The sequence below is a fragment of the Phocoena phocoena genome, chromosome 5, assembly GCF_963924675.1.
Source record: "Phocoena phocoena chromosome 5, mPhoPho1.1, whole genome shotgun sequence".
Classification (NCBI taxonomy): Eukaryota; Metazoa; Chordata; class Mammalia; order Artiodactyla; family Phocoenidae; genus Phocoena; species Phocoena phocoena.
The window spans coordinates 70,853,206-70,875,318 of record NC_089223.1 but is presented as its reverse complement, the minus strand read 5'-3'; the positions used below and the strand labels follow the sequence as shown (position 1 = coordinate 70,875,318).

Genomic DNA, 22,113 nt, shown 5'->3' with positions numbered 1-22,113 from the left:
CCCGAAGGTGATAGAGACTGAGGGCTTTCAGGATGTAATTTTTTTCCTCCTTCACTCCTGGCCCAAACTTTCCTAGGATACATTATTGCAATAAATTTTACTGCCCGTTTCCATTCGGATGCACTTCAATACTAGCGATACCGCAGATAACATGGAGAATACACCTCAGCTTCCAGATTTTAAAAGTTACTCTCGTACTTTACCACTTGGTAGGTTAACCCCCAAGGTTTCGCTAAGAGCACTGCTAACACAGCCCGCGAGAGCTTCCCTCCCGTGACTTCCTTAGAGCACCGCGCGGAGGCACGCTGACGTCAAGACGTCATGCGACGTCCGGACGTCAGCGAGTCGCCGAGCGTTTTGGGCGTTCTGCCGGGGCCGCTAGTTGGGCCGTGGTTCACAGCTTAAGTCTTCCTCTCTGCTTCCGAAAGCGTGTTTGAATCCTGTCTTTCAGCTCGTAGCGGGGGCGTCTTGGAGGAAACGGAGCCGGGGGTGATGACGCCGTCGCGTCTCGGGACCCTCTCCTGACGATTCTGTTGCGCGGGGGGATGTGGACGCTTGCAGGTCAGGGCTGCTGGCGCAGAAGCGCGCTGGCGGCTTGGGCCACCCGAGCGGCGCGTCGGGGGCTGCCCGGGCCTCGCCCCGCGCCGACCCGGGGAGCTGCAGCCGAGTCCAAGACTCCGGACAGGAGCTACAGCTCCGCGGACCGCAAGGTGACCGCCTCTGAGTTTCTCGTCAGCCAAGTTTTAAAACTTGGGGGGGGGGGGGGGGGGGCTTATTTTGCTACTGTTGTACTTGCTGTGTTTGGATACTTTTTCAGTTTAGACACTTCTAATCCTAATGCCTTCGCCCATTTTATGAAGATAAAAATTATACACCAACATCCATATTAAATTACTTATAAGTAATTTGGGAATGTGTCGGCCTTCCTAGGACTACCTGTGAACGCAGGCTGCGCTTCTGGGAAGGGTGCGGGCTCCGCGCGGGTTTCTGACTCCATTGCTCACCAGTGTGACCTTGGGCAAGTCACGCTCTAACTTTCCTCATTGGTGATATCAGAACTCTTTTATTGTTTATGCGAGGTGCTGGTCTCAGCATGTATTTAATTTTAAAAGCCTACTGGGGAAGCTGCTCGTTCCATTTTCGTGCAACTTTTTAGCCATGGGACTTGGGCAAGTTACCTGACCTTTCTGTGACGGTTTCTTCGGTTGTTGAATGAGATGCTCATAAAACTCCGAATGGCTGTTTGTGAGGCTTGCGCGGTGTAAGGCACAGACCTTTTAGCCCAGTACGTAGACTGTAAGGAGTGCTGGGTATGCCTTAGCTTCTGTTTGTTTTATTATTTCGTTTAGCCTCAGCCGGAGCAGGCTTGTGCAGTTCTAACTATTCCTGTGGTTGGAGGAGGTGGGGCTCCAGCGACTCTTAAAAACTATACTGTCTGATAACTGTGAAGAGATAACAGTTTAGGCAGTAAAGTAACTGAATGCAAGTTATGAGTAACTGCGGATAAAAAAGACTATAGTTATTCGGTTTTACCCTTTTCTAAAATGCCTGTGGAATGTAAAATGGATTTATGTTGCAATTCCCAGATATTAAAAATGGTGCAGGGCTGTATATCTTTTGAATTGAATGGTGGGGGGGAAATCCACGGGGCAAACAAATCAGGTTTAGTTTTTTTGCAGAATTCCTTTCAGATGTAGTTGCACTCTTATTGTGTGCCTTGTATTGGAGCACTTACAAAAAAAAGGAAACTTAAGCTCATGAGAGTTGTGTATTTCATTGTAATTTCACTTTTTTTTTTGCTGGTTAGGAGATAAAAATTTGATTGGAAAAATGAAATGTTTTGAGTACAAAAAACTGACATATCTGCTTAAATACCAGTTTTTAGCAATTTGCAGTGAGTCTCAGTAAAACAGTAAAGGTGTATGCAACTAAAAATCAGAAGTTAACTTTTCAAAATATTTTAAGAATTAAAATGATAAAAAAAGAGGCTTTTTTTCCTGATGTGGTCATATTTTTTCCTTCTCTCTCTCCAAAGAAGTTGTCAAATAACAAAATCATCTAAATTAAACTTCTGAAGGCTCTACTAGGAGCGCAGATTTTTAAGTAGACTGTTGATTAAATATGTGATGGGGGCGAAAACTTTTCCTTTTATTCTTTCAGCTTCTCTGTAGCTTTTTTGTTTCAAGAGATTTTGTTAGACCAGGTGCTCCAAGGCAGTGGTAGCATTGGTCTGAGGCCTGTTAGGAACTGGGCCGCACAGCAGGAGGTGAGGTCCAGCAGGGGGGAAGCTTCATCTGCCGACCCGCATCGCTCCTCATCACTCGCATGGCTGCCTGAACCTCCCCCTGCCCCCCCTTCCATGGAACAATTGTCTTCCATGAAACCGGTCCCTGGTGCGAAAAAGGTTGGGGACCGCTGCTCTAAGGCTGTAGAGGAGTTCTACGTATCTTGTGTTCTCCATTCATGAAAGTACATTCAGTTCCTCATTGGCCCTCGAGTGATGGAAATATTATGAGACTTTTATTTAGCTATATGGTCACCTTTGACAATGAAACCAATGTTTTTGATGGTCCTGTTGTAATCCATTTCTTGTAATACGACTTTAGCCATATGCCTCTTTACTGTCAGAGGAATAATATAAACAATATAAATGCTATAAATGAAATTGTTCTAAGAAGACTAAAAGAAAATTCTTTAATTTAGTATACTTGTTTCATATTGTGCACAATTTATATTCATAAATGTAATATGTCTCTCCCCTTTCTAGGAAAAAATTGATATGTCTAGATTCCCTGTTGAAAACACTAGAAATTTCAGTATCATTGCACATGTGGATCATGGCAAAAGTACTTTAGCAGACAGGCTCCTGGAACTAACAGGTATTTTCATTTTATATTCTATACCTAATTAATGGCAATGAATAATTGATAATTTTACCATGCTTTTTAAAAGTTTGGTTTTAATTGTATATGCAGTATTGTCTCTTTTTAAAAGCTCAGAAATATCAATAAACATTTGTATTTATAGGGGCAATTGATAAAACAAAAAATAATAAACAAGTTCTTGATAAATTGCAAGTGGAACGAGAAAGAGGAATCACTGTTAAAGCACAGACAGCGTCTCTCTTCTATGATTATGAAGGAAAGCAGTACCTTTTAAATCTCATCGATACACCGGTAAATTTAATATCAATTTTTTTCTCTATTGTTAAAGTCAACCTTGTATTAATACTGCAAACAAATCCTTTTTTCAGGTTTTGAACTGAACATTAAACACCTCACTTTGCTTTTTGTTTTCTCAGTGTTCTTATGTTCGTGTCAGTTGTTTCACAAGCACAGGCTAAAAAAGAAACCTATTAACTTTTTATCCAGTGGAGTCAATAGATTTACCATAGTGCCCCTCCCTAAGAAACATTTAAACTCCAACACTTAGAGGGATTAATATTTTTTGTTTCTCAGGGCCATGTTGATTTTAGTTATGAAGTATCCAGGTCACTCTCAGCTTGCCAGGGTGTTTTACTTGTGGTGGATGCAAATGAGGTAGGTACTTTAATTTTATATGATGTGATATGCTACTTGGTTGTTCCAGGGTTTTCCTTAAAATGCTTTGGGAAATAGAATTTTTGTGTTTGAAGAAAATAAGATTTATTTTATTACTTAAAGTTATGTTTTGGTCCTGTTAATTTGAAGTTTTATTACACTAAAGTTGTCTGTGAAGTTGACTAGTTCATTCTTTTAAAAATGTTAAGAGGAATTGTTCAAGAGATTTTTGAAGTATGTCATGTTATATATACATCCTACCAAAAAAACCTCAATTTTAAGCAGTTCTTAATCTGAGGTTTCAATTTTTTAGCAGAACTTGAAAATAAATCTTTATTTTTGAGGTCATTTGGGGTGTTTTTAAGGTAATAATTTGGTAAGTGTTAGGTTTAAAGAAACATGTCAATAACATTACCAAGTTCTCTGGTATAAATATAACTATAATAACATATTGAGATGAGAATATAAGAGCTATGATATAGTATTTAAAGTAAGCTTTTGATATGTTTCAGTTTCTCACAGACTCTTCATTCAAAACCCAAAGATTTTTTTGTTGTTGTGTTAAATCTTCCCTGAGCCTGTCAGGGAGAGTCAGTCTCTACCTTACATACATATACTGGGCTTTACAAAATGTGTCACAAGAGTCCTTTGGGAGGCTTAGAGGTCTTTAAGGATCTGTGTTTTACTGCTTTGTCTCCAAAGCCTAATACAGTGCCCTCTAAAAAACATTTCCTGAACTGAAAGACATTTTCACAGGGAATGATCCAGATGCATGGAAGTATAGATACCATAGTTTGCCTTGTACCTTTGCTTTTGATGAGGATGTGTGGAATGGTCTTGAATTACAACTTTTGCCGTAAATGGTGGAATGATCATCTTAGTGCCTTGTGTCTTGTTATTTCCAGGGTATTCAAGCCCAAACTGTAGCAAACTTCTTTCTTGCTTTTGAAGCACAGCTATCGGTAATTCCAGTCATAAACAAGGTAATTTGTTAGCACAACAGTGCTATTTATTATTCTACTTTGTAAACTATATAAAGGAAAAGTCAAAAATCTGCGTGTAACTTTTGACTCCCCACAAACTTAACTACTAATGGCCTGCTGTTGGCCGAAGCCTTACCAGTAGCTTAAACAGTCTCTTAATGCATACTTTGTATGTTATATGTAGTTATATGTATTGTATACTATATTCTTACAATAAAGTAAGCTAAAGAAAATAAAATGCTAAGAAAATCATAAGGAGGAGAAAATATATTTACAGTACTCTATTTATCAATACCCTAAGTTTATGTCATCTGTTTATAAGGTGAATCATCTCTCAGTACTTACATCAATATTGTCTTAGGTGATACAAAACACCGTAGATGTTATGTATTACTGACACCAGACATCAAAAAATTAAAACATACTGTGAAAAAGAACTTTATATTCATTTGCAGGTATAATGATTCACACATTGATAATGAAGCAGAAATATGATTGCTTTATGGTGTGATACTGTATGTGATTGCTTCATGGAAACCTAGCAAATACACTAATGAATGAATCCTTATAAAGTTTTTATGGCATACAGTATTACAGTCACATTCATAACAGTATTGGAAACATTGCTACATTTAAAAAATATGCTTATATATAATTATAGGCTGATATGCAGTTTCTCCAGTTATGAGAGGCATACTGTATGGTAATGTAATTCTTTGAAAGCAAAGTTATAAAACAGTAAGAAAACCAACACATTATTAATTTTATGTTAAATATCACTCATCTTATGCCTTTGCTAGGGATAGGCTATCCACTCAATACAAGTCTTGCACATGATGTTCTACAAGTGTATTTTTACATATTTATTGAAAAAAAATCTGCACACAAGTGGACCTGTGTGGTTGAAACTCTTGTTATTCAAGGGTCAGTTGTATATTGGTGGGATTTATTTCTTTGAATTGCATATGATAAAATTGCAACTCAAACTCCTATACCCTGGCATGTAGTTGAGAAGATGGTCTCCCTGACTTACATGGAGTGATGGGGGGCTGTTTCTGTAGTAAAGGGCAGGGCAGGCACAATAGTGTTGGACTAAACCATATAAAGGAAAAGAAAAGGACCTTATGAACTAGGATGAAACAGTGTAACACAGGACACTTAACAGTTAAGTGCTAAATTGAGCAGTGTTGATAAGGCTTACTTTTATATTTTAAAATTAATAAATTAAGAGTCAGTTAAAAATCTGCATGGCATTCAGTTTTATTTTCTGATATTGAAGTTAGGTTTAAAAGAAGCAAGGTTGCTTATAGGTGAGACAGTTTGTTTTTATAAGTTATATCTAACTTATAAAATCGGTTTACATGGTGTTATTGAACTCTTCTGCCTTGAATAGCTAACTGCCTCAGTTTCATGCTTGCTCTGCTGTCTGCCTATTTTCAGTGGCCATGCTTGTTAAAATTATATTGCCTTTTTCTAGATTATTCTTATTTTAATACTTTTGAAAATAAAATCATAAAGGGGTCAGTTAGTTTAAAAGCAGGTATGCTTTTATCTATCTCCAAATACCACTAATAAATAACACATTTTAATTTAATTATATTAAGACATAATGAATTTTTCTTTTTAAGATAGATCTGAAGAATGCTGATCCTGAAAGGGTTGAAAAACAAATTGAAAAGGTGTTTGATATTCCAAGTGATGAATGTATTAAGGTAAAATACTCTTTTTTTTTTAGAAGACTTGGTTTTACTTTCAAAAATCTCAGGTAATTGGCCTAAGTATATTATTATCTTACATTTCTACAAAGTTCTTTTTACTGATATTTCATTTGATCTTTGCCAAAAATCCCTATTATATGGTTAGGACAGATAGAAATTACTCTTATGATACAGTTGAAAAGACTAAGAGTCAAAGATTCTATCACTTTCTTAAGGTTATAGACCTAGTTAGCTAATGTGCCAGGACTAAAATGTAGGCCTCCTGAACCTCTTTATAGTATTATTTCTTGTATGCCATTTTGCCTCTATGGAAATATTCTCTTTGAAGAGCAGGGTCAGACTAATTTCAAGGCATATGTACATATCATTCTTGGAAATAGATTTTATTTATATCAGAGTTGATACTATTTTAAATTTGAATTTTTAAATTTACCTTTTAAATGGTGCTTTAGGTGTTAAATAGCCATCACTGAACTGTGCTGTGCTACATGCTTGTGTAGTAAGTCTGTCAGTGCAGTAATATAATGTTTAGCTTCCACTTTCAATCTTGTCTGAGTTTTGAAAAAGCAAGTTTCAGCTGATGAAGTGGGTTTTTTTGGTTTGTTTTTTTTAATTTTTACACATTGGATGATTATATAAACTTGGTAATAACTAGAAAAAGCAATAATTTTTTTTCTTGGATATATACGTAGAATTTAATGGTTTTTATTATGAAGAGGGACCTCATTGTAAGGCAGTTCTGAAATTATGGTATCATGACTTGGATTATGTTATATTGAAGTATAGTTAACTGTTCAGATTTTAATAAATATTTACAAAATTCATTCATATACTTAATTTGGTGTGTGCCAGCTAGGGACAATAGCAGTGAATAGTACAGGCAAGACCTCTGTCTCATGTTTATATTCTGCTTGGGGAGGCACTCATTGAATAAGTAAAAAGAGAAGTAAGTATAGTAATTATTGAATGAGACATATGTTATCAAGGAAATACATTAATGGAGTGTATTGTTCCAGGTGGAATTACCATACTTAACAATGAAAAAAGTCTTTTTCTCAGAGAAGAGCTGTGATGCAGAGTAACTTAGGGAATTCTCTGATGAACTGAGACTTGAAGAAATGAAGAGTTGGGAGAAATGCATTTCTGGAAGAGGAAGGAGCAAGTGTAAAGGCTTGGCATGTTTGGCAAGGTTTGGCATGTTTAAGGAACAGAAAGAAGGCAAGTTAGATGAAACGGCTTTGTAGGTTAGGTGGGAATCAAGTCATTCTGGGACTCTTGCTGTGCTAAAGGGTTTAAAATTTTTAAGATAATGAAAGAATTTTAAAGCAAGAGAGGAAAATAAGCTGATCATTCAGGTTGCCTTATAGAGAATGGATTAAAAAAGGGTAAGAGGAGATAAGGGGAAACCAGCTTGTAGTAGTAGCCCAGGTGCAAAATGGTGGTGGCTAAGTATGTGCTGCTGATGTTGAAGAAGTGGGCAAATTTGATGTGTATTTTGTGGATACAGTAGATTTTGCTGGTGTGTTATGTGTAAGGAAGTGAAATAAAGAATCATGGAGGGTTTGGATTTGAGCAACTGGTTGAATACTGGTATTTGTTAATATGGAGAGGACTTGGGGAGGAACAGACATAGTGGGAAAATGAAAAGCTCTGTTTTGGACATAGTGGGTTTGAAATTTCTATTAGACATCCAAGTAGAGATATTGCATAAATCTACAATTCTGGCATTTGTGGAGAGGGCTGAGTCGAAGATATTTAAGAGTCTCTAGCATGTATGTAGTACTGAGGCCACAGAAATGGATGCCGTTTCCTAGGGAGGAAGTGTAGGTAGAAAAAGAGGTCCTAGAAGCCAGACTACACTACATTATTATCAATTTGTAGGGGGTTTTGAGTAAGAATTTTAGAAGGATTAGAGAGTAGGATTCAGAAGAGGAGGATGCAAGGATTGAGTTTTCAGAGAGGTGAGAATATAGATTGTAACAAGAGAGAAGGCAAAGAGGTTGTGTATACAGGTGCAGATGGATTTGTATGTTTGGGTAAAGGAGTTTTTGATGTTTTCTGTTTCCTTAAATGAAGTAAGAGGCAACCGTATCTGAGAGTGAATCGGCCATAGGGAAAATGTGTAGATTGAAAAGGAAGGTGGTGTGAATTGTCTTAATGAGCGACAATGTGAATTTAGTAAGGGATGTGTCCTGGGACTACCAGGAAATGTTAACTGCACATTGAGATCTGTGGCCATGAACTTACAGAAACCAACCAGACCAGTTACTTGACTTTTCTCCAGCAATGTTAAGCTGCTCTGATTATAGGCATAGAAAAGGCACATAGTTGGATGCAGTCACAGTTGAGGTTTTACCAACTGCTTAGGATAGAGAATAAAAAGTAGTTAAACAGAGTGATTACAAACAGTTGACCCTTGGAGTCTCAGCTGGGAAAAGAGGCAGGGGGTGAATGGATAATGAAAAAAAAAAAAGTAGCCTATTCAGTGGATTAGAGGTTGTGATCTTAAAGGATTGTTGCAAAGAATGTACTAGAGTCTAAAGCAGTGGTTCTCATTAGGGGGTAGTTTTGCCCCTAGGAAACATTTGGCAATGTCTGAAGTCCTTTTTTGTTGTCACACTGGGAGATGGTTGCTACTGGCATCTTGTGGGTAGATGAGAATCCATGGATACTGTTAAGCATCTTACAGTTCATAGAACAGCCCAAAATGTCCTTAGTGTGGAGTTGAGAAACTCTGATCTAGAGGGACTTTAAAGGGTAAGAGGAAGTATTCATGGAATTGGGTTTGAAATAAAGATTTCAGAGATAAGTTCAATTACTGGTAATGACAAAGGTGAGTCAAATGCACATGTGTTTTGAGTCTTTTGACCTGTATTTTCAGTGTGAGTACAATAGTAATAATATGCCCTATAGTTACCTGTTTGATATCCACAAATGTTGCTTATTCACACAGCATCCTTGAGGTTTAGGTAAAATATGAAAAATCAGTTCATTTATCAGATGAAGAATTTGAAGCTTAAAGAAATGTGTATTGTCTGAAGTCATTTATTACATGTGGAGTGATGATTATAACCCAGATTTTTTTGAACTCTTAGTCCGCTGTTCTTTCAATACCATAATCAGAATGCTTTTGTAATTTAATACCAGAGAATCACCTAACTGTAATGGAAGGGCAGTTGTTGATATGTTATATGCTTTGTGCTTCCTTTTACCAAGTTCTTCAAGCAAATTGATAACTTTTAGAGTTCTTTTTCCCTTCTAATTATAAAGCTCAGTCACAAGGATAGAAAAGTGAAGTCTTAACTTTTTCAGTGTTTGTTTCACATACATATTTTTAGATTTCTGCTAAACTTGGAACGAATGTTGAAAGTGTTCTTCAGGCAGTCATCAAAAGAATACCCCCGTATGTATTTTGCCCTTTTTATACTATTTGTTTAACAGTACAAGGTCCATCAGTTTGATCTGCTATTTTAGCTTAGTAGCTATGGCAAATGTACTCTTTGCAGTCAGTGAGAATAAATTTTTAATTTATTTTTAGTAACATATAGAAGGCAAATACAGTATAGAAAAATAAAAGAAAAAAGGATGATAGGGATCTCTTAACAATTACTGCAATAGACTTGAATACATTGGTAATTATTGTTTTTTCTTAATCCTGAACAAATATATTTAATCAGTTTCATAAGTAATTTAAAAACAGTCATTTAAAATATATTTAAAACTTGAGGTCAAATTAAAACTAATATAGGCATTATACCTTATAGAAAGGTCCTTTTATTTTAGCTGTCAGTTAATCAACTGTACTAGAATAAATTAAGCATAATATTTGAGTTAAAAAGGCATTATAGTAAGATTTTAATTTATTTATTATTTAAATTTAATTTATTAGTGTTTGTTCTTTACTTATTTTTAATAGTCCTAAAGTGCATCGCAAAAATCCCTTGAGAGCTTTGGTATTTGACTCCACCTTTGACCAGTATAGGGGTGTGATTGCCAATGTAGCATTATTTGATGGAGTGGTTTCCAAAGGAGATAAAATTGTATCTGCGCATACTCAAAAGACATATGAAGTTAACGAAGTAGGAGTTCTGAATCCTAATGAGCAGCCAACTCACAAACTGTAAGTAATCTGCATTAGTAATTAAAAGACACTTGTATGTGTTTCTGTCACAGCCTTTCTTAACTTGGTGCGCTTAGAATGATCCCAATTTGGTAACTTAGAAAAAAAACAAAACCTGATTATTGAATGCAGCTCCATAGTGAATCCTCTTTGAAAAAGAATCTCATGTGTGAGGGACAGTAGGGATTTGATGTATTTTTTTATTCCTTTTGACTAGCCACAACTAATTTTATATTCTGGTTCCAGACTGGGTCCAACATTGATGTACTTGATGAGATAGTGAAAGAGATAATTCTCTCATCCATATCCATATCCATACTGGGTATCAATTTTTGACATTTAATTTTTTTGTAATTAGATTTTTCAACATAAAATAGTGAAGGAAAATTCGATAATTGTTTTCTTTAGTGTGGAATTCATGGTAAAACTTTGATTAACAAGAATGTATGGCGTTTGAGGTTAGCAAGGTAGTGTACATTATAAAACTAAGTTCTGAGTTCACTTATAAAACAAATATTTATTGAGTGCCTATTCCATCAGTACCCCAGACACTAAGATAGATTACCTTGGGCACATAGTTTTCTAAGGTCTTTGTTTCATCATTTGTCAAATTCAGGATATGATCCGGGTGACTATATAGGTCACAATTGATAGTTTAATGTTGTATGTCTAAAACTGCACTATTTTGTCATTTTTTTAGGTAATTGAAAGTCATAAAGTCTATTGTAATTTTCTCAAATATTTCTAAAATCTGTCTATATTCTTATTTAAGTATAGTTGATTTACAGTATTATATTAGTTTCAGGCGTACAGCATTATGGTTCAGTATTTTTATAGATTATACATTAAGAGTTATTGCAAGATAATGGCTATAATTCCCTGTGCTATGCAAAGTCTGTCTATATTGTGTCGCATATATATTGACAATTACTGCATCTTTAGTAAAGATTTTTGTACCTCATCCTAAATGGAAATTATCATTTAGGAAGTTTGCTTTAAAAAAAAAAAAAAAGCTACAACTCTGAAATCTTGGATTTGCTCTTCCTGCAAGAGGCACATCAAACAGATAATCAGATTTGTTGAGAGTTCACATTTTTTTGCTTGGTTAAAATTGTTCTTTTCTTTTTTAAAGGACATTTGTAATATAATTCACTAATAAAACAAATATTACAAGGAGCGTTTTATGTTTCTGCATTTATCAGTTTCACTGTTGTTTAATGTGCAGAGGTGGGCAGAGTCATTAGGAAGGTCCCTAGGCTTATTGTATTGCAGAGGTCCTTGGTAATGGATTGTAAGGCATGGGATGTTCTTTTGCTGACGAATCTTAGAGTTGAGAATTGATATGTAGCACTTAGTTTCAGTTTGATGAGGTTTTGTTTGGAAAGTGTGATCATTTCCTAGAAGAGTAGAGCTAATTGTGAGTGTGCACATGAAACATGAAAACAGTAAATATTTCCATATAATAATTTTATTTAGATATGCAGGACAGGTGGGCTATCTGATTGCTGGGATGAAAGATGTCACTGAAGCACAAATAGGAGATACATTATATTTACATAAACAACCAGTGGAACCCTTGCCTGGGTTTAAATCAGCGAAGCCAATGGTATTTGCAGGTGAGGAGCGCACATATTCAAAGGATAAGGGCCAGCTTACTCTAAATTGAAATAAAAATTATTAGAAATACTCATTTTAAAGATCAGCTAATTCCTGTTAAAATAACAGTTACTCTGTTTTTCTTAATTTTTTTTTGTGGGTGTGCTGTTTACATAGCAGTTAATTGCATATGTATGGTGAAACTTTATGTGGGAGATAATTTCCTAAATTTTTTTAGGACTTCTTAAAAATTAACCTTTTAAACAAGCCCTCTGATATCTTGGAAGAGTAATATGAACTTCCTTCTTGTTTCACTAGAGAGTAGGTCATTGTGTTTGAAATACTTTCCTAATTAGGATGTTTTTATTACTAATTATCAGTGGACATTTACTGACTGCCTTCCCCTTAGCTGGCCTTTCTTTAATACTGTATTATACTAGTGTAGGCATGGCAGAGAAGAGTGTCACCTCATGTATGCATAACTTCAGAACCTCTTATTTCTGCATCATATTACATACATTTGAAAAAGGAAGACCTGATTGAAGGTCATCTGGTTACTCTGTACTGGGTATCCATTCCTTGTTTTCTCCCTTTTGTATTTCTCATTGGGAATTATAAATGTTGTTTAACTCTCCCTGCCCCTGTTAAGACAAAGTCAGTCATCTGGATTTTGAAGAACTTAAGAGGTGAGGACTTGGGTTTGAGGTGAAAGAGAATCTGATGAATCAGTAGTTCTTGTTTTCATTTCTACCTCTGCTTTTTATCTGCTAATGGAATTTCATTTGTGGTTGTGGATGTCTTGCACTTTTGTTTCTTAAAATAAACACAATGTATTTTCTTGATAGGCTTAATTCCCATGGTTCTTTTTTGTTTTCTCTGTATTTTTTGCAAAAGCAAAAACATCACTTTGAGTGTGAATCTAGTGGTAAATCCAAAGTTTATGAAACTCGCAAAATACTTTTAAGCCGATTTAACTTAGTATTTATAGTTTTCTTAGCAAACCAGTATTTTGGTCAGTGAAATACAGAAAGTAATTTAAAAGCTAAGCGATTAATTTTGAACTTGGCAGCAGTGCATATTAGCTTTTCTAGGCAGCGTTTCACATGTGATAATTAGAAATCATTGTGTCCCCAGGAATGTACCCTATAGACCAATCTGAATATAATAACCTGAAGAGTGCTATAGAAAAACTGACTCTAAATGATTCCAGTGTGACAGTTCATCGGGATAGTAGCCTTGCCCTAGGTGCTGGCTGGAGGTAAGATTCAGTTATGTTGTAGTGTTCCATTTTTATTGAAAAGTAAAGTTTAAATGGTGTATTGCTCTTTAACATTTCTGAAGATAAGTTCATATTAGTGTAAAATGAACTAAACAATGTCTGCCTATTTCTCACTGTGGATTCATATTCTGTGGGTAAGTTTTAAAGCTATTTTACCAATGGAAGATTTTATATTATTTAATGAATTTATGTTAGCATTTAATTATGATGTGATAGATTGAATGACTCTTTTGATTCCACTCCTCTCCCACAAAGTAGCAGTATATTCATCAAAGAAAATACAGCCCGTGGGACATAAACATTTTGGAGTTTGGCTTTTTCTCCCCCAGGTTAGGATTTCTTGGACTTTTGCATATGGAAGTTTTCAACCAGCGACTTGAGCAAGAATATAATGCTTCTGTTATTTTGACAACACCTACTGTTCCATATAAAGCTGTTCTTTCATCAGCAAAGTTGATAAAGGTATTGCTGTGAGTCAGCATACAAAGGAAAACTCAATAAATGTATGTGTGTGTGTGTGTGTGTGTGTGTGCAGAATACAAGAGAAATATTTTAGTACACCAGTAGCTGAATAGCTATTAAAACTAAATATTTCTTGATTAATAGTAATAAAAGTTGAATTACCTTATGGTGGAGAAGTTACTTGAGAACTAATTTATGCAGTATTTTTCTTAACCTGATGAAACGTCCACATTATCAATACTAGTCTGTTACTAAGGGTAAAAAGTAGAGTTAGTTCTGAAAATACTGTTCTAAATTCAGCACAAAGATTAAGAGTATAATTTCGGTCCTAAGTAATTCATCTTATGAAAAGTAAAGCATTCTGTCCTACGTGGTTGTAGGAAATTTTAGATTTCAAGTTAACAGTAGAGACAATATTGTATTCAGTCTAAGTGGCAATCTGTTCATTTTAAACAAATATTAACTGGCATCTGTAAATATTTTCCAACAAAATTAACTTGGGAAACTACTTACAGTGCCTTATAAGGGGAAGATTAAAATGTATTCTTCCATCATATTTTACTAAGTGGTGTACACAATGTGTTTTAGTAAATGTCAATAACCAGAATATATTAATGATGGTTATTAATGTTAAAGATTACAGTTGGAGAGTTTTTAATCTAAAGTGTGTTAAGATAATATTCTAACCTTTAAGAATTCTTTTGTGTTTATTCCAACACATTCAGTAACAGTAAATTCTAATATATATTATAAATAACAAATTTTAAAACATTGTAATTATTAAGATTTCTTTTTAACTATTGGTGATTTTTCTTATTTTTAGGAATACAGAGAAAAGGAAATTACAATCATCAATCCTGCACAATTCCCTGATAAGTCAAAAGTAACAGAATATTTGGAGCCGATTGTTTTGGGCACCATTATCACACCAGATGAATATACCGGAAAAATAATGATGCTTTGCCAGGTATAAATGTAATACTGTTGGATACAAAAGTAAACTTTAGTCTTCTCAAACAGTGGTACCCAGCTTAGGTTTTGAATTGTTTCTCTTGGCAGTGCACATTGAATTTAACAAAAGAAATTTTCATAAAGATCTATATCTTTATATATTCTACCTATTTATACATGAAGATATACATATATATAATTACAGTATTTTGATTTTTAAATAAGAAAATAGAGCCAGAATTTTTGATCATCTGTGTTAGTTTATTGAATTGATATTTTAGCCTAAAGAAAAGGAATTTGATGCCCTTTTAACTTGAGTAGATAAAAGTATAATTTCCTTTCGCCTTTCTGAGTATTTGAAATTGAGTATCATTTGAAAGATAGTTATAATACTTTAGAGACCTTTGTTTGGAAGGTATTCCTCAGTTTGCTTTAGTACTTGCCACATTGTAATAAATGATTTAATCCACAAATTTGATATAATCATAGTCCTTAAAAAGTACGTATTTGAAATATTCTGACATATATTGAAAAGAACTCTCAAATGACTAGTGGACTTGAATTTTAATTGTCTTGTCACAAAAAAACTTAACTTTAGTCGCTTAATTTCTCTGGGCCTAAATTTCTTTTATTTGTAAAATAAGAAATTAGAACTTTGACTTTATCTGTAGCTAATTTGATTTATTGTTAAATGAAATACTGTATAATTAAAAAAGACAAAGTAGTTTGATAAAGACAAAGGATTAAAAGCTTTGGTAGCAAATATATTGTAATTGAGATACAAAATGGTTCTTCCTATATTATAAATATTGGTCAGATGTTTTTACTAGATCATTAAAAATATATACCTTGGTTTTGCCCATTCTTTAAAGTTGATAATTGACATCTTTCTATATTCATTAAATAAACCATTATTTGAATAGGTTATCATTCAATACATTTTTTATTCCCTTTTCAGGCTCGAAGAGCAGTTCAGAAGAATATGATGTATATTGATCAAAATAGAATAATGCTTAAATATCTCTTCCCTTTGAATGAAATTGTGGTGGATTTTTATGATTCTTTGAAATCTCTGTCTTCTGGATATGCTAGGTAAAAATTTAATGGGAAACTCTGATACTTAGACAATTTTTTATGAAATATTGACCAGCAAGTGTGTACTAATACTCCACTTATTTAATCTCAGTGATCTTGAAGATGGTTGAGAATCACACTGTAGGGTTAGAAAAGCTTGGAGCAACCTTATAGGTGTTACAGAGTACTTGTAATTTGCTTAATGGAAGAATGAATTTCTTTGATTCATCAAACTATTACTCCTTTCTTTTTTTTTTTTTTTTTTGCGGTACACGGGCCTCTCACTGTTGTGGCCTCTCCCGTTGTGGAGCACAGGCTCCAGACGCGCAGGTGCAGTGGCCATGGCTCACGGGCCCAGCCGCTCCGTGGCGTGTGGGATCTTCCCAGACCGGGGCAGGAACCCCTGTCCCCTGCATCGGCAGGCGGACTCTCAACCACTGCGCCACCAGGGAAGCCCCTATTACTCCTCTCTTAATGGCAAAAATTTTAGTGCCCTGTTCGTGAGAGGAGTTGTACTCCTGTATTTCGATTAAAAATTATAATAATTTGAAAAAGCTACTGTGACCTCAGTGACACTTTTAAAATATATTTGTATGTTATGTAATCCTAGGAGCATCTGTGTACATTTGGAAAATAGAAGTACGTATTTAGTCTGTAAAAAATGCTAGGTGTGCCCCTGTATTTGTGAGCACTTCAATAACTTGGTCTTCTCAGGAATAAGTGGTCTGCATCATGAAAACCATTATCTTATCCCATAAAAGTACATGGAGGAACAGCCTGGTAAAACTGAAGAAAGAGTATAGCATTGTGGGAGTATTTTTTGTTAAGGCAAATAACTCTAGGTGCCCTTAGTGTCCTAAAATCCTACATTACTGGATAGCATATACTAGGATATAAAGGAAATGTAAAATATAATGGGGACGTTGATGGAAAAGTGAATGTTCACATCTGTAAAACATGCATGAATGTACTTTCATACTTAAAATTAACATTCAAAGAAAGATCCCAGTGTTCTGAAGAACATGCTACAGTGACCTGGAAGTTTACTTTGTGAAATGAGCTTTTCAGTGAAGAGAGTCAGCATAACTCTTGATACAAAGGAATCTTCTTTATTTGTATTGAGAATTTATTTTTTCTAATACGTCACCGAATTTTTTTCCTATGTCTTCTTTCAGACAAGAGCTTGAGCAAATAAGTAGCAATGTAATTTAAAATAAACTGAATTGAGGCAGCAAGTTGTTAAACAACTACTATAATTAAAAGAATGGTTACTAAGTGTTTATAACATTTTTAACAAAAGTCTGTGAATTCTAGTTTGCATTTGGGTACCACTTTCTGAGTTAAGTGGTCTTAAAAATCTTTTACCTTGGAAAATTAAATATATTTCACATTAAGTGAGAGAACATGGTTTATTTTGAACTATGTAAAAATAATTCCAGCTTCCAAAATTTAGGTAATTCTTATGTTCAAAAATGCATGTGGATAATTTTTCGCATTCTAAAAAATTGAAATTCTAAGATTTTGGAGCATAGAAAATTATAAAGCTGTAAACAAGGTGGAAAGTCTAGGGACTAAGTTTATGTCTTATCTCCTCTTATTCTGCATAGTACTTAACATGGTACCTTTATATAGTATATGATTAATGATGTTTGTTGAAAAAAAAAGGATTTTGGCAACAGTTTAGACAGTAATCAGGTTTTAGAGAGTATTAGTGTCACTTAGTGACCTTCCTGCTGAAAACCTTTTGAAGCCAAACATTTGCAACTCTAGGCACCGGTTTGTTTTAAAATTAAGGCAGGGGCTTCCCTGGTGGAGCAGTGGTTGAGAGTCCGCCTGCCGATGCAGGGGACACGGGTTCGTGCCCCGGTCCGGGAAGATCCCACATGCCGCGGAGCGGCTGGGCGCGTGAGCCATGGCCGCTGAGCCTGCGCGTCTGGAGCCTGTACTCCGCACCGGGAGAGGCCACAACGGTGAGAGGCCCGTGTACCGCAAAAATAAATAAATAAATAAATAAAATAAAATAAAATTAAGGCAGGAGGAATACACATGTTCTCGTCCATAATTGCAAAGACATGAAAGCATAATTGAAATTTTTTTCTCATAAGACATCAGTTTTGTAAGTTAAACCTGTTTTGATTAGCACGTTAAGCTTTGACCATATCGTTAATAGAAATAGTTGACACTAAATGCATATTGTGCTCAGCTAGGCTCTGTTCTTAACACTTTTTATGTACTAGGCTGTTCAAGTGCTTTACATGTATTAACTCATTTCATTTTCAAGAAAGCCTTGTGAAGGTTCACACTGAAGAGCAGCCATATATGAAGTCCAAAGTCTCATTTATTAATGGCTGCTTAGCTCTGTCATAGCATTTATTTAACTGGTAATAGAAAACTAAAAAGAAACCCAACTCATGAGTCTGAGAATGACCCACTAGAACATACTGTTGTCTACAGCCAGCCAGCTGCTAGGAGGGAACATTGGGTAGGTGACATTTTCTTTCAGTGATCCATTTTCCTAGCCTGGCTTCACAGTTTTTTCCCCTTCCTTAAGTAGAGCATGTTCCCCTTGATTTTTGTACCTAATTTCATAAATGTAAAAAGATGAGGATGTTTGTTCCTTACCGTGGTCATGTAGATCCATTCATCTGAAATTTATATGTAACATTTTGTTTGAAAGTTAGATCTTTTGGGAAGGATATGGCAGGAGGTAGAAAAAAGATATTTTGAAAGGAAAAAAAAATGTAATCTTGGGAAATATAATGTTTATCTATCACTTGGACATTTTTCCTTGTTAGTTTTGACTACGAAGATGCAGGGTACCAGACTGCGGAACTTGTAAAAATGGATATTCTACTGAATGGAAATATTGTAGAAGAGCTAGTAACTGTTGTACACAAGTAAGTTGAATAGAAACTAATCACAGAATGTGAAAGTACCCACTTTTTGACATGTTTTCATTTAATTATTGGTTGCTCATTTTTATTTGACAGCTACATTTTGAAAACTTAAAGGTAATTAAATTTCCATGAACTAGTTTTTCCTTCCATTCTTTTTCCATGCTTCTCTTTCCAAACTGTTAAAAGGAGAACAGAATTACAATAGCCAAAAATAGTAGTGTCATGGAAAGAAATGTTTCCCTTACCACATGAGACAAAGTAAATGTTTTTTAAACTATGATAAATTTAGAATTGAGAACAAAAAGGTTTTTATTTTCATTAAAACTTTTATAATAATGAAAAATGAAATCCCTTGTATGTTCAAGAAATAGTGGATTGGTTAAAATAAATTACGGGGCACCCATATAATAAATCTATTAAGCCATTAAAATTATATTGTAGAGTAATACTTAGTGATGTAAAAAATGTCTATTAAGTAAAAAAGGGTACAATATATCATAAACACTATGATCCAAACTGTAAAAAACAATTAAATATAAATATGTATGCACAAAAATAACTACAAGGATGGATATATGTTTAACAGACATTCTAGAATGTTTTACAGTGGTATTCTATGGGTGAGGGAAGCCCATCAAGGATGGTTTTTATTCTCTAATATATGTTTTGCTAGATTTTCTGTATTGTTAGTTTTGCAATCAGAAAGGTCATATATGATTCAGAGATTAAGTGATGCTTATGTTAAACAAGTTCCATTTGTATCTCCTTAAGAGCCTTTACATTGACTATGCATATTAACTAGAAAGCTACTTTAAATATTCTTATTTAGGATATGTGAATAACTGCATTTTTTCTATCTCAGAGACAAAGCATACTCTGCTGGCAAAGCCATATGTGAACGTCTGAAGGATTCTCTTCCTAGGCAGCTGTTTGAGATAGCAATTCAAGCTGCTCTTGGAAGCAAAATCATTGCAAGAGAAACGTGAGTTGAAATTCATTTTTCAACCAACCCTGGTTGGTTTTAGCAGTGATATACATAGAAAATGAAAGAATATTAAAAAACTTAACATTGTCCTAAACTTTATTCCTACTTATAGATACATTAATCTCTTAATTCTACTAAAGTGATGACTGTTACTTTGAATTACTTATATGACACTTTTGGGTGATAATTATTTAGTTATTAATATATATGCTGTGAGGAGTTTTATTTCCATTTATTTTATTCAGTGACCCCACTGAATTTCATGGTTAATGAATTTCTATAAAGTTTTTATGGTTTTATCCCTTTAAGTAGATTATAAACTAATAGGAACTGGAATTAAAAAGGTGTTGGAGGTAATTCTTCCAAAAGACAAAACTAAATTATGATTTTTACTTGAAGCATTTAATATCACTTCCTCAGAGCTAGTCAGGTTGTAAATTGTAAAAGTGAGAGAGGAATGCTGGTATCATGTTAGGCTTCAGGGGTTTGCAGTAGTCTTGGGATAAATTGTAAGCCTGTATTTGCAGTGAATTTCATTTCCTAACACCATTTTGCTTTAGTTATTTTGTGTTTCATAAATGCCCAGAGATTAGGCAGAGTGAAGTTTATTTATAATAAGGGAACATCCAGGAAAATGCAATTTAAAACAGTTAGCAAATAATCATTCAAACATAAATGTGCTGAGGTAGAGAATACCTTAAAGAAGACTTTTATGTCTTCTTATGGAATACAAAAAAGTGGAGCTATTTTCAAATTTTGATCCTCCAAATTTCTCAGATACATTATAGAAATAGTTTATTGCTGCTTAAATGACTGTATTAAAATTATTTCATTTTCCCTGAAATGGGTTTTATAAAATATATCGTTCTTTATATTCCTAGTCACTCTTGACCCACATTCAGTAGAGTTAGTAATGAGATAATAACCATTTTAGTTTTTTTGGTAGTGGTAGTAGTAGTAGTATTTTTAGGTTGAGCTGGAAATGACCTTTTATAATTGTTGTAATCAAGCTCACACCATGCTTAAATTTGACCTCTTCAAGACTGCCCACAAGCCTTGACCTTTATTAACAAAGTTTGTGTTGATATTCATGTTGAATTAATTTTCTGTTTTATTCCAAATACATGAAAATAAATACAAGAGCATTTAAGCTATCTAATTATTTGCTTATGGCAATGTTATATAGGTGTGACCTGATCTTAATATGTTTACTAAAGGGGAGATTGATTTTGAAAATAAGTACTTTTAAATAGTATAAGCTATGTACTTATACAGAACTTTCTCGTTTACAGTGTGAAAGCCTATAGGAAAAATGTTTTGGCAAAATGCGTACGTATCTACATGTGTTCTATTTTGTAATATATCTATTTTATAAGTTTAGAATCAGAGGGGGTATAAATACATTGGTTTCCATTGCTGGTTTTTATAATACCCTTTATCTCATCTCCACGTTTTCTTTTTAAATAGGTAAATTTCAGCTTGACTTTAATAATAGCATACTCATTTTGATCACATTTTCCCATCTTATTTTAAAATTTTTCCTTATGTGCAACTATCTAAGAACATTTTTATAATAGTTATGATCAGGATAATGTTTGTTTTAATTTATAAGGACAGATTTTGAAGACAATAACTATGTCTTACAATGGGAGTTGAAACTGAAATCCATCTCTCCTGCATTACTTTGCCAAGTTTGCTGTTTTCGTCTATTAAAAAAAAAAAAGATTAAGTTATTACGAGAATTAAACGATAAATGCTTTTTCTAAATCCTTAGCATAGGGACTGACACATTTAAGCCTATGTGAGTCTCTGTATTAGACTACAGCTAAATCTAAAATTTCAAGCGCTTGAATCAGTAAGGAGATGGATAACTTTTCCTTGACATGCATAATGTTGTACTGTGTTTCCTTGAGGATCTTCATCTTCTTCCAAAAACAAATAAATAAATAAAGCCTTTATTCTTTTGAGAAGACAGTAAAATTAGGATCTGCTTGGGGGTAACTTTGGAAGTTACCCTTAGGAAGACACTTTGCAGGTGTCTACTTCATGGATAATAATTGTAAAGTTTTTGTAATTGTATTGATGTCTCTAGGTAATTGTAGGATTATTTTTCTGTGGAGTGATTTGGACTTGTAGTTTTTAAAAATGTTTTTCAGTATGGTGGTGATATTACCCGAAAAATGAAACTTTTGAAGAGACAAGCAGAAGGAAAGAAAAAACTAAGGAAAGTTGGCAATGTTGAAGTTCCAAAAGATGCTTTTATAAAAGTTCTGAAAACACAATCTGATAAATAATTGGTGGGAAAATATAAGGAATTTTCATAAATTAAAAATTGTGTATCTTTTATTTTTTCTTTGTAATTTATAATATGTTGAACACAACAGAGTGAAAATTATAAAATTTGCTTGTTACTTTCCAGGTTTTCAGTTTTAAATAACCTCTTGGCTTTTCTTTGAAAGAGAGTCATGGGTGGATAAGAGCATAGATTCTGAAGCCATATTGCCTGGTT

At 34.3% G+C, this 22,113-nt stretch overlaps 1 protein-coding gene across 2 annotated transcripts; it reads left to right on the top strand.

Moving 5' to 3' along the window:
• Positions 1 to 425: 425 nt before the first annotated feature.
• On the top strand, positions 426 to 21,936 carry GUF1 (GTP binding elongation factor GUF1). Of its 2 annotated transcripts, XM_065877846.1 has the most exons (17): positions 426 to 710; positions 2,768 to 2,879; positions 3,028 to 3,176; positions 3,459 to 3,539; positions 4,445 to 4,522; positions 6,151 to 6,234; positions 9,579 to 9,643; positions 10,157 to 10,360; positions 11,837 to 11,976; positions 13,091 to 13,214; positions 13,565 to 13,697; positions 14,521 to 14,664; positions 15,607 to 15,740; positions 18,518 to 18,619; positions 19,482 to 19,601; positions 20,897 to 20,933; positions 21,761 to 21,936. In XM_065877846.1, exons 1-17 carry the CDS (start codon positions 546 to 548, stop codon positions 21,896 to 21,898), a joined length of 2,010 nt encoding a protein of 669 aa, XP_065733918.1. In that variant the 5' UTR covers positions 426 to 545; the 3' UTR covers positions 21,899 to 21,936. The 2 variants fall into 2 exon arrangements, with proteins under 2 accessions (XP_065733918.1, XP_065733919.1); XM_065877847.1 differs by lacking the exon at positions 19,482 to 19,601 and having other exon boundaries at positions 546 to 710.
• Positions 21,937 to 22,113: the final 177 nt, after the last annotated feature.